This window comes from Vulpes lagopus, chromosome 12 (genome assembly GCF_018345385.1).
Source record: "Vulpes lagopus strain Blue_001 chromosome 12, ASM1834538v1, whole genome shotgun sequence".
Taxonomy (NCBI): Eukaryota; Metazoa; Chordata; class Mammalia; order Carnivora; family Canidae; genus Vulpes; species Vulpes lagopus.
The window spans coordinates 31352615-31367481 of NC_054835.1; the positions used below are offsets into that span (position 1 = coordinate 31352615).

Sequence of the window (14867 nt, forward strand, 5' to 3'; positions counted from 1 at the left end):
TAGTTTTTCTGAGCTATTTTTCCACTTACTAAGATTTATGCCACAGAAAATAAGAGGCAAGAATTTGAGTTTGTTCAGTGCTCAGACAATACCAGTTGCTGGGCTCACTTGCTCAGTCAACACACGGTCATCTCTTCATATGAATAGCTGCAGTCTCTGATAGGCAGTATGTAAAAGATGGAGGTTTTATTTCACTGATTCTCTTGGTTCACTCATGATGAACAGAAAAACTCTAGTCAATAAGTTAAAAGGCTCAGTGTGATGTTAATGAGGAGGAGGGAGAAATTAAGAGACAGGAACAAACCTAAGTCTTACAATTGCTTACTTTAGCAATTTTCTTGGAAATCATCAAGATTCGATTTTTTTTTTTTTTTTTTTAAGTCCAGCCCTATTCTATTTCCCATAGGAACCACTAAGCAGGGTCCACACATGGGAAAACTGCCTCACCTAAATTGTCAACACCACTCCTACTGAGAAATGAGGACTTTTTCTTTCTACTGAAGAAAAAGTATGGGGAGCTCAGATACTCTAGAATTACCATAACAGGAAGTCCCAGGATAGTTTTGAAAGAGACCATGAGATTTGCCTGGAGCTATGGGTTTTTCTTTTTTCAGGTTCCTAATAATAGATCTCTGGGTGCATTTATGTACAACTTTTTTATACAATATTTTAAAAGCACTGAAATAAGTTGTTTTAGATAGGTGACATTAACTGTTAACTCAGATTCATTTGCTTTAACTTATTAGGAAAAGTTCAAACTTACAGGAAAGTAAAGAGAACAGCATAATGAACATCCCATTCATCAGCTAAATTTAGTAACGGTCCATTTTTTGGCCATATTTATATATTTTTTGCTAAAATATTTAAAATTATAGACTTTATGATATTTCACCCTTAGATATTTTAGAAGGGATTCTCCAAAAATAAAGACATTTTGGGCACCTGTGTGGCTCAGTCAGTTAAGTGTCTGCCTTTGGCTCAGGTCATGATTCTGGGGTCCTAGGATTGAACCCCACATTGGGCTCCCTAATCAGTGAGGAGTCTGCTTCTCCCTCTCCCTCTTCCCTGGCTTGTGCACTCACTCACTCTCTCAAATGAATCAGTAGAATCTTAAAAAACAATAACATATCAAAAGGACTTAAAACATAGGTTACGTAAATACTTGTGAATAAAATTGAGAGAAACAAAAGTGTATGTCCTTTACGTGATCATAGCTACAAAAAATGTTGGAAAAACACTAAAATGTTAGTGACAAATGATAAATATTTAAAATCTTGCCTTCATACTTTTCTGAATAGAAATTTAAAAAGAAATATTCATATACAAAATGTCCTCACTACTGCTCTCGTTTTGTATAGACTACTTTCTTCATATAAAATATCCTCCTTTCCCCTCTGTACTGTTTTATGTCCTTGTCCATCTCAAACTTAGGACAAACCTCACTTTTACTAAGATGCTTTGTTTATACTGTTCATCTATTTGAGTCTCCACTGAGTTGTGCAGACGTGATCAAGTGAGTAAGATCCAGGCCCTGCTATGGTCAGATGTTTACACTGCCTGAGAATGCCCAAGAATGCTACTGGCACTGCTCAGATGTGCTCTCATTTGTGCAAGCCATATCACAAGCTCCCAGAAGGCCAGGACCACATTCCCGATCTTGGAAGGAAGGCAGGCTTGTCTTCAAGCTGTTCCTTATCCTAACTGAATGTTTACCCAGTAGGCACTCTCATAAGAATGCCAAGCCACTGGGGGTGGGGGGACCAGACTTGGAGGAGGTTGAGGAGGGTACACATCAGCTCACCTCTCACATCCAAGGAGGGCATTATTCAAATCCTCATTCACTTGAATCAGCTCCATGGTTACGTCTTCATTCTCCACCACTATGAGCAGGTCCATGATCCTCTCCTGCATCTCTCGACTTGTCTTATAAAGTTTCTGTCAAAGAAAGGAGAAAAATTTCTTTTTCCATGCTACAGAAGTTCTATAAAGAAACTGGCCAATCTGTAAATGCTGGTTTATCACTTCCATCATGAGTTACTTATGGGAGATTACCAAAGTATTTATGTACAGCTTATCCTTCTTATCAGAAGGTAATGAGTTACACATGATTATATTTTCCTCTAAAAAACCAAAACAGGTATCATAAGGATACTATGGTACACTGCACAGAACAAATGACTAGAAATTATAACTGGTATATGAGGTACTGCTCACAAGTTGCAGAATATAGAAATCACTTGTTTTCTAAATCTCGGGTTCCTCATTTGATAAATGGAAGTTATACTAGTTGCCACATCTACCTCAAGGGGTGACATAAAAAGCAAATGAGATATGTATAATGAGGAACTCTGACTATAAAGCGCCACATAAAACACAAAATGCTCACTGTCACTATTAGTGGTAGTAGAAGAAAGTAGTAGTTAAAATACATTTATAGTGGCATAATTTTCCTATTACATTTTACTTAATTAAAGTTTACAATTACAACATCACATTCCAAGGTAAACGGAAACAAACTTAAAAAAAAAAAAAAAAAAGTCAGGGATGCTATCCTTGTTTGGACTACCTAGAGTCACTGCAGTAAGCCCGGACTGTACTCCTCAAACTAACTTTTCCTCATGAGCATCAGGAGTACCTACAGCCGATCCACTCATTCAGAATCTCCAGGGCTGAGGATCTGGGAATCTACATTTTTTTTTTTCAAGTAAGCATCTGAGGTGTTTCTTATGTACACGGGCAATTTGAAAACTGCTGCCTTACACTTATATCCTTATAGGCAAGCCTGAGGAGCATAAAATTAATATTCATGTTTCTTCAAATTCACCTCAGCTAGAATTTGTAAATGTAATAGTACATTAAGTACACTCTCAAAACGAGAGTGACAGAACTTGCTATATCATCATACTATTCCATTATCTGACTTGTTTCTCCTCAAGAAAGACAGACCCACTGAAAAACTTAGAGCTGGCTAAACCATTTAGAATCTCAAACCATCTATTACAAGAGCCCTGACAGGAAATCTCCAAATAAATTAATCAAACCATTAATAACTGGCATTTGGGCTCAGAGGTAAAAGCCACTACCCTCTATAGAATTCTAACAAAAATATTTAGGAGATAAAAGAAAATAAAAAGGAAAAAAGCCATATGGACAGATAAAGGATAGATTCTGGATTTTGTAACCACAATCTTCAGCCAGAAAAACTGTCCTATTTGCTAATGATGTGGCCACTATCAGCAGGGGTTGGTAAACTTTTTCTTAAAAGCTCAGAGAGTATTAAATATACTCTTGGACCATATGTTCTCTGTCAGAGAAAAAGAACTACCCAACTCTGCCATTATAACATGAGAGCAACCATGGGTAACATGCAAACAAGTAGGTGCGGCCATATCCTAATAAAACAAAGACAGGTGGTAAGCTGAATTTGGCTTACATATGGCCTCCTGGAGTACAAAGAGAACAGACTTTATTTTTTTAAATGATTTTATTTATTTATTCATGAGAGATACAGAGAGAAAGGCAGAGACATAGGCAGAGGGAGTAGCAGGCTCCCTGTGGGAAGCCCGATGCAGAACTCAATCCCAAAAACCTGGGATAATGCCCTGAGCCTAAGGCAAACGCTTAACCACTGAGCCACCCAGGCAACCCAAGAGAACAGATTTTAGACTCAGTAGAACAAAGTAGGCCTCTCCCATATGCATTCCTGATATGAGATTTAGTTAAATTTTAGATTCAGTTTTGTTTTTTACATATCTAAAAAACAAGGATAATGACTATCTTGCAGGTTGTTGTAAAAATAGGAAATGGTAAAGCTGAAACCCCATAGTGTCTGGCATACAGCAGGTAGTCAATAAATGTATTAACAATGGCATAAGGAAGTATCCCTGGAAATTTAACAGCTAATATAATCCTGTAATACACCTTTACTCAGGACCCAATATTATACTGAGGAAAGAACAAAGAACATGTTTAATATAATCCCCATGATGAATGAGAACTTTTCCATTAGTGAATGTAATGAAATTATTCTCCTTCTTATTCATTAGCAGCCTTGCTAGAGCAATGTCAAGATCAAGGAAATACAATGGCTGTTAGATGCCCATGACAAAAATGTAGAAATTAATTTGAAATGAAATTTGCAGCCAACATCAATAGCCCTCGGTCACAAGAAGACCCTCCCTTTGCCCTCTCAAAAGACAGATGGAATGGAAACATGAAAGGAACACCATATTTCTCAGCAGGTTTGCAGAGCAGAATCTGTAAAACCTCTTCAAAAGCCAGCCCACTCTGATCTTTGCAATTGATGTTCGTCTCAGAGGAGGGCCACGCCACCTGGAAAGAGCCTATATCAGCACCATGAACCAAGAGGATGGGTCAGAAGTTCCCCACGGCAGGCACCTGCAGGGCTGTGGATGCGGGGAGCCAGGAGGAGACAGTCAAAACACAGAGTAACAGCTGCTGCTGCATATGTCCATCACAGAGGCCCTGGAACTGCCCCCTTAAATATCATATCAAAGCAAAGGTAGACTTCTCAGTTCAAGGGAATTTAACAATCAATTCAAAAGTCTTTGGAGCAAAACAAAAAGAGCTCATTAAGAGTCTTTTCTGACATCCAGATGGCTCCTAGTCCCCCACAGAGGACTCGGGAATTAAGGAAGGAGATCCTTTTGCACTTTCAACTCCAACCATATCAACCCACATTCAGCAACATAGTGCAACTCAATAAAAATAAAAATAGGAGTGCCTGAACATCTCCTCTGAAAAAGTGAAAACGGGGAAAAAAATGTGTTTCTTGCAAGCCTTCTTTGGAAATAATATCTGTAGGGTGATACTCCTATTATCAGCCCATAACATATTTCCTCCCTCTCAATCCTCCTCACCCAGACTACAGGAGCCCTTAGAAAATGTCTCTATCTGCAAAAAAAATAAAATAAAATAAAAAACTACCCCTCACCCTAAAACCAAACAGTTCTCAGTGTCACCTGCTTGTAGTCCTTTTCCTTACACAAGAGGTCAGCTGAGTGAATAGCAAATTTAGAATCCTTTTTCCTAACCAAATATTTTCAAGATTTCCCCCAAAGTCTTTGTCTTCAGTAACTCCTTAGCTCTTTTACCTTAAATCATTAATTCCTCAACAAAGAGCATCGATCTATTCAATTCAGCAGGTACTTAGTGAACTCATTCAGTGTCAAAGCATGTATCATAAACATGCATAAATCGTATGGGTTTAGAAGCATATGACTTGGTTACTGCCTTCAGGTTGCTTCCAACCTGACTAGAATAGTATAGGTGGCTATAGGTTAGCCACCTATACTAGAAAGTTGATTCTGGGCTCAAAATGAGAAGTTGGTAAATAGATAGAACATAGGTTCAGGAGAACAAGGCTCTCCCCCCAGCTCCATGACTTGTCACTGTGTGGGCAGATCATCCCCTTTCTGTAAAGGAAGGGAGATGATCTCAGAGACACTCAAAGTTCCTTCTACAAGTTTCTAAATGGTAAAGACAGTAAGAGTGTCCACTGAAGAATTTTTTTTTTATGATTTTGTTTATCTATTCATGAGAAACACAGGCAGAGACACAGGCAGAGACAGAAGCAGGCTCCCTGCAGGGAGCCTGATGCAAAACTTGATCCCAGGACCGCAGGATCATGACGTGAGCCAAAAGCAGATGCTCAACCACTAAGCCACCCAGGCATCCCCACTGAAAGACATTTTACTGTTTTTTTTTCCTCCCAATTGGTAACAAATTATCCTTATGAGATGAAATTTTAAATTCACCTAATTATAAACTTATCTACTAATCAAGACTAAGGCTTTCTCCAGTTGTACTCTTAAATCAGAACTTGTTTTCTTCTACAGAAGACTAAAACATTCTCTTTTTTTCATTGCCCTACTAGGGCTAGGCAAAAACAAGAGGAGACTGAAATGAGAGGTACAGGGAAGTCAGATATTCAAGGTTAAGAGTAAAGTAGCTCTAAGCCAAGTGTAAAATGCTAAGAAAGCAAAGGCAAGACTCATGCTATGCTATTTCATCTCTGTGACTGGAGCAGACACTTTTGATTCATCACAACATTGAGATTAGATGCAGCTCAGGATCCTTGTACCCCACTCTGGGAAACTAAATGAAATCCAGTTTCCACCCCAATGAAGGTCAAAGGCCATGAGAATATGGCAGCAGGGAAAGGAGCCCACTATAACAATAGTTTTACTGCCTGGAAGTCTAACAAAGAGCAGGAGCTTCAGGATATAACTGCGTAGACTGGCCTGGAAGAGGAGAAAAGGGAATTCAAATATACCAGATTTCAGATGGAAGAACACAGACAGGAAACAGGCTCAAAAAAAACAAAACAAAAAACAACTCCCCCAAAACAGAACAGTTGGTAGCAGGTAAATACCCACAGACAAAACAGGAAGAGATTCCAAATACAGAGGCCTGTTTTAACATTAACAAATTGCATAAGACTGTGACCACTGGTAAGCTGTGTAAGAAAAGCCAATGAATTTTTTTTTTTTTTTTTTTTTTTTTTTAGGAGTTTTCTTATGTGTTGAATGCCTTTTACCCTCCAAATTCACCATCCACACTCTCTGCTCTGGGGCATGGCCTGTAAGGAACATATCGCCAGGTCCCTTGCCCTCTCACTTGTGATTGAGTTCACAAGCAGCATGCACTGGCAGGAAATGGAAGGAAGGAAAGAGAGGGAGATCTGGCTATATTTTTCCCCCTCTAATCCTTCCACCAAAAGCACCTCTACTCTCAAGGCTGCTTTTCTCTATCATTCTCTCTTTTGGGTTCTGGCAAAACTTCCCTCTTGCCTATTTATGCCTATGGATATAAGTTAATAGCACAGGATAGTGAGCTAGCACCTGTGGTCTCCCTAAATCCTGCAATATCTTGAATAAATAGTACCTTGATTAAACTCTCCTCTTATCCAAACTGAGTATGCCACATGTTTCACTAACATAGCATACAAAGGCATGAAATTACATACTTAGGATCATTAAAATAGCATGATACCAACAGAGGGCTGAATAAACAGATCAAACAGAACAGCCTCCAGAAAGATGTCCTTGTATTAGAATATAAAATACAATGAAGGAGTGTTTAAAAGTAATGGAGGTAGTATGAATTGTTAGTAAATGCTATTTGGACAACATGCTATCTAATTGAGAAAAAAGAAATGAAGACACTGTCTCTCACAGCAAGGCTAAGTATTTTATTTTTTTTAACATTTTGTTTGAGTATGAGAGAGTAAGCATGAGTGGAGGTGGGTGGGGATAGGGGCAGAGGGGAAGCAGACTCCTTGCTAAGCAGGGATCCCCAACGTGGGGGGCTCAATCCCAGGACTCTGGGATTGTGACCTGAGCCAAAGGCAGATGCTTAACCAAATGAGACACCCAGGTGCCCCAAAGTTTTTTATTTTAAACCACACAAAACTTAGGGGAAAAAACATTAATTTATCAAAGATATTTTTACTGAGTAAGTCCATTATGGCAGGCATTGCTCTAGAAGCCAGAACCTGAGCAATAGGTGAGATAATCTTTGTGGAGTTTCCATTCTATTAGGCAAAGGCAGCTGAATAAATATTCAAGACAAGCTTTGAAGCCTAGGTGGAAGATGAAATGGTGAAGGGGCAGGAGACCAAAGTCCAGAGTCTAAAGCCTGGAAAGTCAGGAAAGGCTTCTCAGAGGAGGTAAGACTAAGTTGAGAGTGAGGAAAAAAAGTTGGCCGTTAGGGAAACATGATGGTCAAGCATGAAATACTCCCCAGCAAGAACAAACCTGGTGTGTCCAAGGACCAGGAGGGTGGCCAGTGGACATGGACCAATAAAAAGCATGTATTGTAGAAAGGAGCAGGAGCTGATCAGGGAGGGCTTTGTAGCCAGAATAAGGAGGTTGTTTTTTTTTTTTTCCCCCAAGTGTGATGGGAAGCCACTGGAGGGTTCCAAGGAAGGATGACATGAGGTAGTTTACCTTTTAAAAAGCTATATATAGATGTGAGACGTGACCTGAGCCAAAGGTAGACACTTAACCAACTGAGCCACCCAGGAACACCGGTTAATTCTTTACCATGTAAATTTTATCTCAATTTTTAGAAAAAGCATGCTGTACAGTTTTTGGTTTCCAGCAGTTTCCAGCTCAAGATCCTAAAAACTTCCCTGAAGACAAAATACCTAAAAAAAAAAAATGCTGGACACAATATAATACTATTTTAACATATATGCCTCAGCTTTTAAGAAAGAATGAGGGGGCGACTGGGTGGCTCAATCACATTCCAAGTCCATGGGTACAAGAGCTCCTGTAGCAAGCACTTTGGAACCCTTTTGGACCTCATCCTATGTATCTCTTCCCTGACTGTTTATCTGTATCCTTTGTAACAGCCTCTATAATAAAACAGCACATATAAATGTTTCCCTGAGTTCTGTGAGGCATTCTAGCAAACAGTCCAACCCAAGGAGGGGGTTGTAAGAATCCCAAGTTTACAGCTTATTGGTCCAAAGTATAGAATACCCAGATCTGCAACAAGCATCTGAATGAAGTGGGGATGGTCTTGTGGGACTGAGCCCTGACCCTGTGGGGTCTGTGCTAACTCTGGGTAGTTAGTGTTAGAACTGTTTAATGTGTGTGCGTGGGGGAACCTCACCCACTTGGTGTCAGAAGTGTTATGAGAAGAGAAATAGTTTTCTTTTATGAGTAATTGAGAGTACACGAAAAAATTCCAATTCTTATCAAAAGCATATAAGAATAGCACTCCTCATGAGATCCCTATGTGTTACTAATGAAAAACAAAAAGAAAAATAAAGTTACACATTCAAAGGGCTCCGTAAAACAAGCTGATCAGGTGCCAGAACCCATTCAACTCCAATGGGCCATGAGTGGTATTCTAATGTTGATTTATACCCCAAGTCTCCTTATTATTCAAGGCAACACACAGCCCTAAACTCTGGCATCGAAACAGAGTATTAGCATTATCCTTGCAAAATGCAACCAAACATCTGCACCCAAAGACTGACACAAAAAGGCATTTCAGTGTACTCCAGGACAGCACACACAAAGCTGGATTCACATATTCGAATGGGATGTTTCAGTGTATGTTTTTAATGAGGGACTGCTTGCCACAAATGGATGAAGAGGGGAGAAAAATCATAAATCATGTTGCTTTAGAAGCTCTGAAAGGCCTGGGAAGACCATGTGGCATTAGAAATACTGCTGTGGCCATGTCTGAAAAATACTATCTGTCCCATATCCTTGCTTTGGTATTTAATTTTTAAATTTAGTTAACATGCTTGTTACACATCCTGAGTCACAAAATTTATTTTCTGTAAAAGCCTTCAATTGTGGATTTTTAAAAAAGGATTACTAACTACATAGGAACTACATTTAATGATTAATTTTTCTTTTAACCTAATAGGATGTATTATCTTTGTTGGTTAAGTATCCTCTTGGCTCTTTAAGTTATATGTATAGAAATGAAGTCCAATGATAGTAAGTGATTTGTCCAAGGCCAAGAACCCTTAGCAAAATCATGTAATTTTCCTATGTAAGATATTCTAAAAATAATGTACTTACAGCCACTGATCCAAAATATTGATTTGTTTCTCAAAGCATATTAGGCTCATCAGCCCAATCTGTCAGATGTTAACATGTTCCATAAGATGTTAACATGTTCAGCAAATGGGGATCTTTGGTCAAATACATTTGTAAATGTTGGGTTAAACAAAAAGTCTTAGGCATCTTTAGTACATTAAGCTTTATGAATCTCTGAGAGGAGAAATGTAGTAGGCAGATTTGCAAACTTATTTGATCACAGAGATCATTTCTCTCTTAGAATGTAGTGTAAGTGGTAAAGGTTGTCTTCAACCATTTCTTAGAATCACTTCTTTAGCACTTATCTCAATGTCACCAGATGCATCTTTCTAAAATTGTATCTGGTTATATTGCCCTTCATCTTCTATCCTTTTATGGTTCCCTTCTGCCATCAGAGTGAAAGCCCACTCTAGCATGGTATATAAGGTCCTCAATAACCCTAATAGACCAGATCTTACCACTCCTCACCTGGAGCTTTATGTTCTCAAGCTGTGGTTTTAAATGCTCTTTTTATCCCTGTGTCCCTGAGAGGTATCACAGACTCAAATCCAGTAATAGTGGGTGGGGAGTGGTACAGAGTTCCTTAAGAGGTATATCTGATTCCTTAGTGATCTCTGGAAGTAGGCTTGCACAGATATAGCTTTAGAAACTTTTTTAACAACGTTTTTAAAATTTTAAAAACATTGAGTTCATGGGTGGCACAAAAATAAACCAAAGCCTACATGTGGCCCACTGGCCACAGTTTGCCAACTTCTGGGTTAGGGGAAAGCATAATGCAGGACATCCAAGGCTGCCCATAAGCAGTAATGCTGCAGAACATGGACAGAAAATGAAGGATGCTCCATGCCTAGAGACTACAGAGGCTAGAACAAGATGGCACAAGGGGCAGCCAACAGACACCTAAGAGGTACAGCAGTGAAACAACCAAGCAGGACAAGCAGGCCCACACCTCTCCATTTGAGACCAGAGAACTGAGATGGGAGTATCTCTTACCAGGTGGGAGCAATGCTTGGGGCAGAGACAAGGTATTATTTCAGTTACTGGAATATGAAGAGCTAAGGGGATACTTAACCAGCAAAGGTAATATTAATATATTCTATTAGGAGGTTAAAAGGAAAATTAATCATTAAATGTAGTTCCTATGTAGTAATCCTTTTTAAAAAAATCCACAATTAAAGGCTTTTACAGATAATAAATTTTGTGACTCACGATGTGTAACAAGAATGTTAGCTAAAATTTAAAAATTAAATATCAAAGCAAGAATATGGGACAGATAGTATTTTTCAGACATGGCCACAGGAATTAGCATGCAGGAAAAGTAGGAAGCATATAACTCAGAAGATCACCTACCCATATATCCCATCCAGCATCATCCCCTACCAATCTTGCACACTCTAAAAATGGTACCAAGCATATGCTGCTGCGATTGTGTCTTATCCTCAGTACCCAGGTGAGCTGGGTCACAGGGAATGCTGACTACTGCCAGGGAACCTCACACAAAAACGAGCTCACAATCACCAATCTAGCAGATACCTGAGGAATATGACTGAAAGAAATGATGAAGAATGTGCATTCAAGGAACAAGAATCCAAAGAGCAAAGGGAAAAAGCAACCAAAAAATAATTACTATCCTTAGAAAAATAGAAGAGAAAAGCATATCTATGAAGAAAAAGTTACAAAAATCCAAACTGATTAAGAAAACAAGTTTTTAAAGATTTATTTGAGATAGAAAGAAGGAAAAAAAAAAGAAGGAGAGGAGCGATAGAGGGAGAGAATCTCAAGCAGAACGTCTGCTGAATGCAGAGCCCCATGCAGGGCTGGATCTCATGACCCCAAGATCATGACCTGAACCGAAATCAAGAGTCGGATGCTTAACAGACTTGTGACACCCAGACATCCCAAGAAAACATAATTTTTGAAATAAAATGTTCATTAGAAGGGCTGAAGAGACAAACTGATGTGCAAGTTTCAGAGAAGTACACAGAATGGAGAAACTTGCCTAGAATTACAACATGAAAGAATGAAGAGATGAAAAGTACAAGAAAAAATGTTGAGAGATTAGAAAAATACAACTGGAAGTTTCATCATCTAAGAGAAGTTGCATATGAAGAGATCACATGGTAGAAAAGAAATACCTAAAGAGCTGAGAATTTCCCAGAATTAAGATACACAGATATTGATAGGGCAAAAAGGCTTATCAAATACTACACAGGATAAAGGAAAAACATATTTACATACATCCCCCTACACACAGTATAGCGGAATTTCAGAAATACTAAGGTAAACAGACCTCATACATACAAAAAGAAAAAAAACGCTATAAAAGACTCAAGAATCAGAATGAACTCATACTTCTCATCACCCCCACTGGGTACAAAAGAACAATGGAGCAGTATCTTGGATGGACTTAAGAATTTTGCAGTGAGAATTCTGTGTCTAATCAAACTTAATAGCAGCAGCAAAAAAAGACATTTTTGGACATGAAAACACCCAAAGTTTACCACTAGTGATAATTTAATGACACAGCAAGATATTCAAGGAGTAATGCTGAAAGAGAAATTTTTACTATTTCTCAAATAAGCAATGATCAAGAAAAACATTATCTAGTAACAGTCTACGAAGTTAAAGGAAAGATAACAGCAACGTGAGCAGCCGGGAGTGGGAGGCAGAGAAAAGTAAAAATAGGGTAAGATTCTATAACTTGTTGGAAGAAAAAGACTTAGAAACTGATTCCTCCCCTCCCCACCGCTTTCTAAAGTTAATGTGTTAAAATTTGTGTTAAAATTTAAAATTGAGAACTATTAGAGGGAAGAGTATATGGATGCACAGACACAGGGAAACGTCTGGGAAGGCCATGGTTTCAGTAATAACAAACCATTTGTGGTTTTCCTCACATGCTCATACAAGTCCAAATGCACCATTCATGTCTTCCTCCAACAGCAGGAGCACTGCCTTCATCTAAATCTCTCCAAAACCCTCACCATTCTCCCTGCCCTCACCCCTGATCCCAAATGTATGATAAATTTCTATTGCAGCACCTACAATACTTTATTTAAACTGGTTGTTGACAAAACAATCTTGCTCACTAGACAGAAGTTCCTTGGGGACTAGAATGGCCTCCTCAGTTCTATATCCTTTACCACCACTGTTGTTACTCAGTCCATTTATTGAGCAAATGGATATAGAAGCAACCTGTACATATTTAAAACAGTAACTAACAGATTGTATACGACTAAGGCTATAAATGATTTAATGTTGTTAAATTATTCATTGTGAGAGAGTAAGAACCATGCTTAAGTAACTATTACATTCATGATAAAGTCATCCTTGCATCTCCTTGTTAAGTTTAGAAATCACTGAAGATGAACTAGATGATATTATTCTTAGAGTCTTGAGATAGAAGACACCTTAGACTGTGTGGCTGACTGTCCATGAAATCATACTATACCTGCAGAAGCTCTATGTCTTCGCGGTTTTCAGACCCAGGAATATTCTCCATCAATATTGCAGACATCACTCTCACATTCATTTTCACCATATCCAATTCACTGTGCAACTTTCCAATCTGTGGAGAGCAACACAATCAAAAGTATGTAATGAAGAATGGTTACCTTGTTTTCTGCTACCAAGGGGACATTTGCTAGTAGAGAAAAGGCTTTTATGAAATTTAATGTTTTCAAATTTATATAAATATCTAATTTTTTAATAAATGTAAAATCTGTTACCCTTCTAAAAGGACTTGAGATCTCATGTAAATCTAGAAATGTGCTCTAAGAAAAAGTGAAGGGGAAAAAATATTAGAACCAATATGGGAAAGGGGGAAGGTGACTATAATGGCATCTGGACAAAATGGCAAATGTTAGTGGCAAAATCAATGAGGAAAAAAAATGAGCATTTTCTAGTTCCCATGGAGTTAGAAAAGGAAAAAAAAAAAAAATCAAGAGAAAAACACTTTTCTTCTTGCATTCAATTTTTAGGTTTTTTTTAAAGATTTTATTTATTTATTCATGAGAGACAGAGAGATAGAGGGGCAGAGACACAGGCAGAGGGAGAAGCAGGCTCCATGCAGGGAGCCCGATGTAGGACTCGATCCCAGGACTCCAGGATCATGCCCTGAGCCAAAGGCAGGCGCTAAACCGCTGAGCTACCCATGGATCCCCAACTGCATTCAATATTAAGAGGAATCGATCACATGGATTTTCATAAAATTTTATAGTATTTTATAGAATACTGAATATAACAATCCAGTCTTAAATGACAGTTCCCTCATAGCAGAACATAAATAAGCGTCAATAATAACCGATTATCTGGATCTCTGATACACATATAGACAAAAAAAAAAAAAAAAGTAATTCAGTTGGCACAATTAATGCTAAGTAACAGGCTTCCACTTACTGAACTCTCTGAAAGAGATATGGACGGTCTTATCAGGAACAACAGGAATCAGCTGGTTGACACAAGATCCATTCCACAGCTCAGCCTCCACAAAGACAAAGCCACTAACCAAGCACAATGGTTGAGAGTTTGGGCTTTAGAATCAGACAGAGTCCAGAGAATTCCTTCTACTTAAACGTGACCATGATACGTCACATATTATCACTAAGCTTCAGTTCTCTCCTCTGTAAAGTGATGGTAATAAGGTGCCTCCACCTCCTAATGTTAAGCAGCAGCAGCAAACTGCAGGGACACCTGGATGGCTCAGTGGGTTAAGCATCTGATTCTTGGTTTCGGCTCAGGTTGTGATCGCAGGATTGTGAGATCGAGTCCCACTTTGGGCTTGGAGCTCAGCACCAAGTCTGATTGGGATGCTCCCTCTCCCTCTGCCCCTCCCCCTGCATGCATGCTCACTTGTGCTCACTCTCTCTGAAATAAATAAAAATAAACTGTATGTAAAGTGCTGATAACTTAGAGTCACCAATAAACAGAGTTGTCATTGTTGTTACCTGTTCTGGAACCAATGTAAGAGTAGAGCTCTTGGGAACAATTACAGAAGAAAGAGCTGGTGCGGTAGGAACAGACGTTGATGGGCTCGAGGAGATCTCAGTGGTCTATCAATGTGAAACATGGAAGTATTACTACTGGAATTAACACAGCCACCCCAAGCCCAGTTTGTCCATTCAAATGGCTTAATCGCTTCTCAACCAAAAGTCCTGGGTAGAGGGTGTTAGCCCAGAGTCAACTGTCAAGGATACAACCTGCCCAGCATTTTGAGAAGAGTGCTAATAGTGTGCCCATAATAGAGTAGGTATTCAATAAAAGGTGGCTAGTATAGTTATTAACTAA

The 14867-nt window shown here is 38.8% G+C and overlaps 1 protein-coding gene across 2 annotated transcripts in view; it reads right to left on the minus strand.

Annotated features, from left to right (window-relative positions):
• The window catches only part of TOM1L1 (target of myb1 like 1 membrane trafficking protein), a 47699-nt gene that overhangs the window by 19148 nt on the left and 13684 nt on the right, over positions 1 to 14867 (minus strand). For both annotated transcript variants that reach the window (XM_041724134.1, XM_041724133.1), the window contains exons 6-8: positions 14528 to 14632; positions 13033 to 13149; positions 1802 to 1935 (exon numbers count right to left, since the gene is read on the minus strand). In XM_041724134.1, the coding sequence (XP_041580068.1) occupies positions 1802 to 1935; positions 13033 to 13149; positions 14528 to 14632 (356 nt within the window). The remainder of the gene's footprint in view (positions 1 to 1801; positions 1936 to 13032; positions 13150 to 14527; positions 14633 to 14867) is intronic.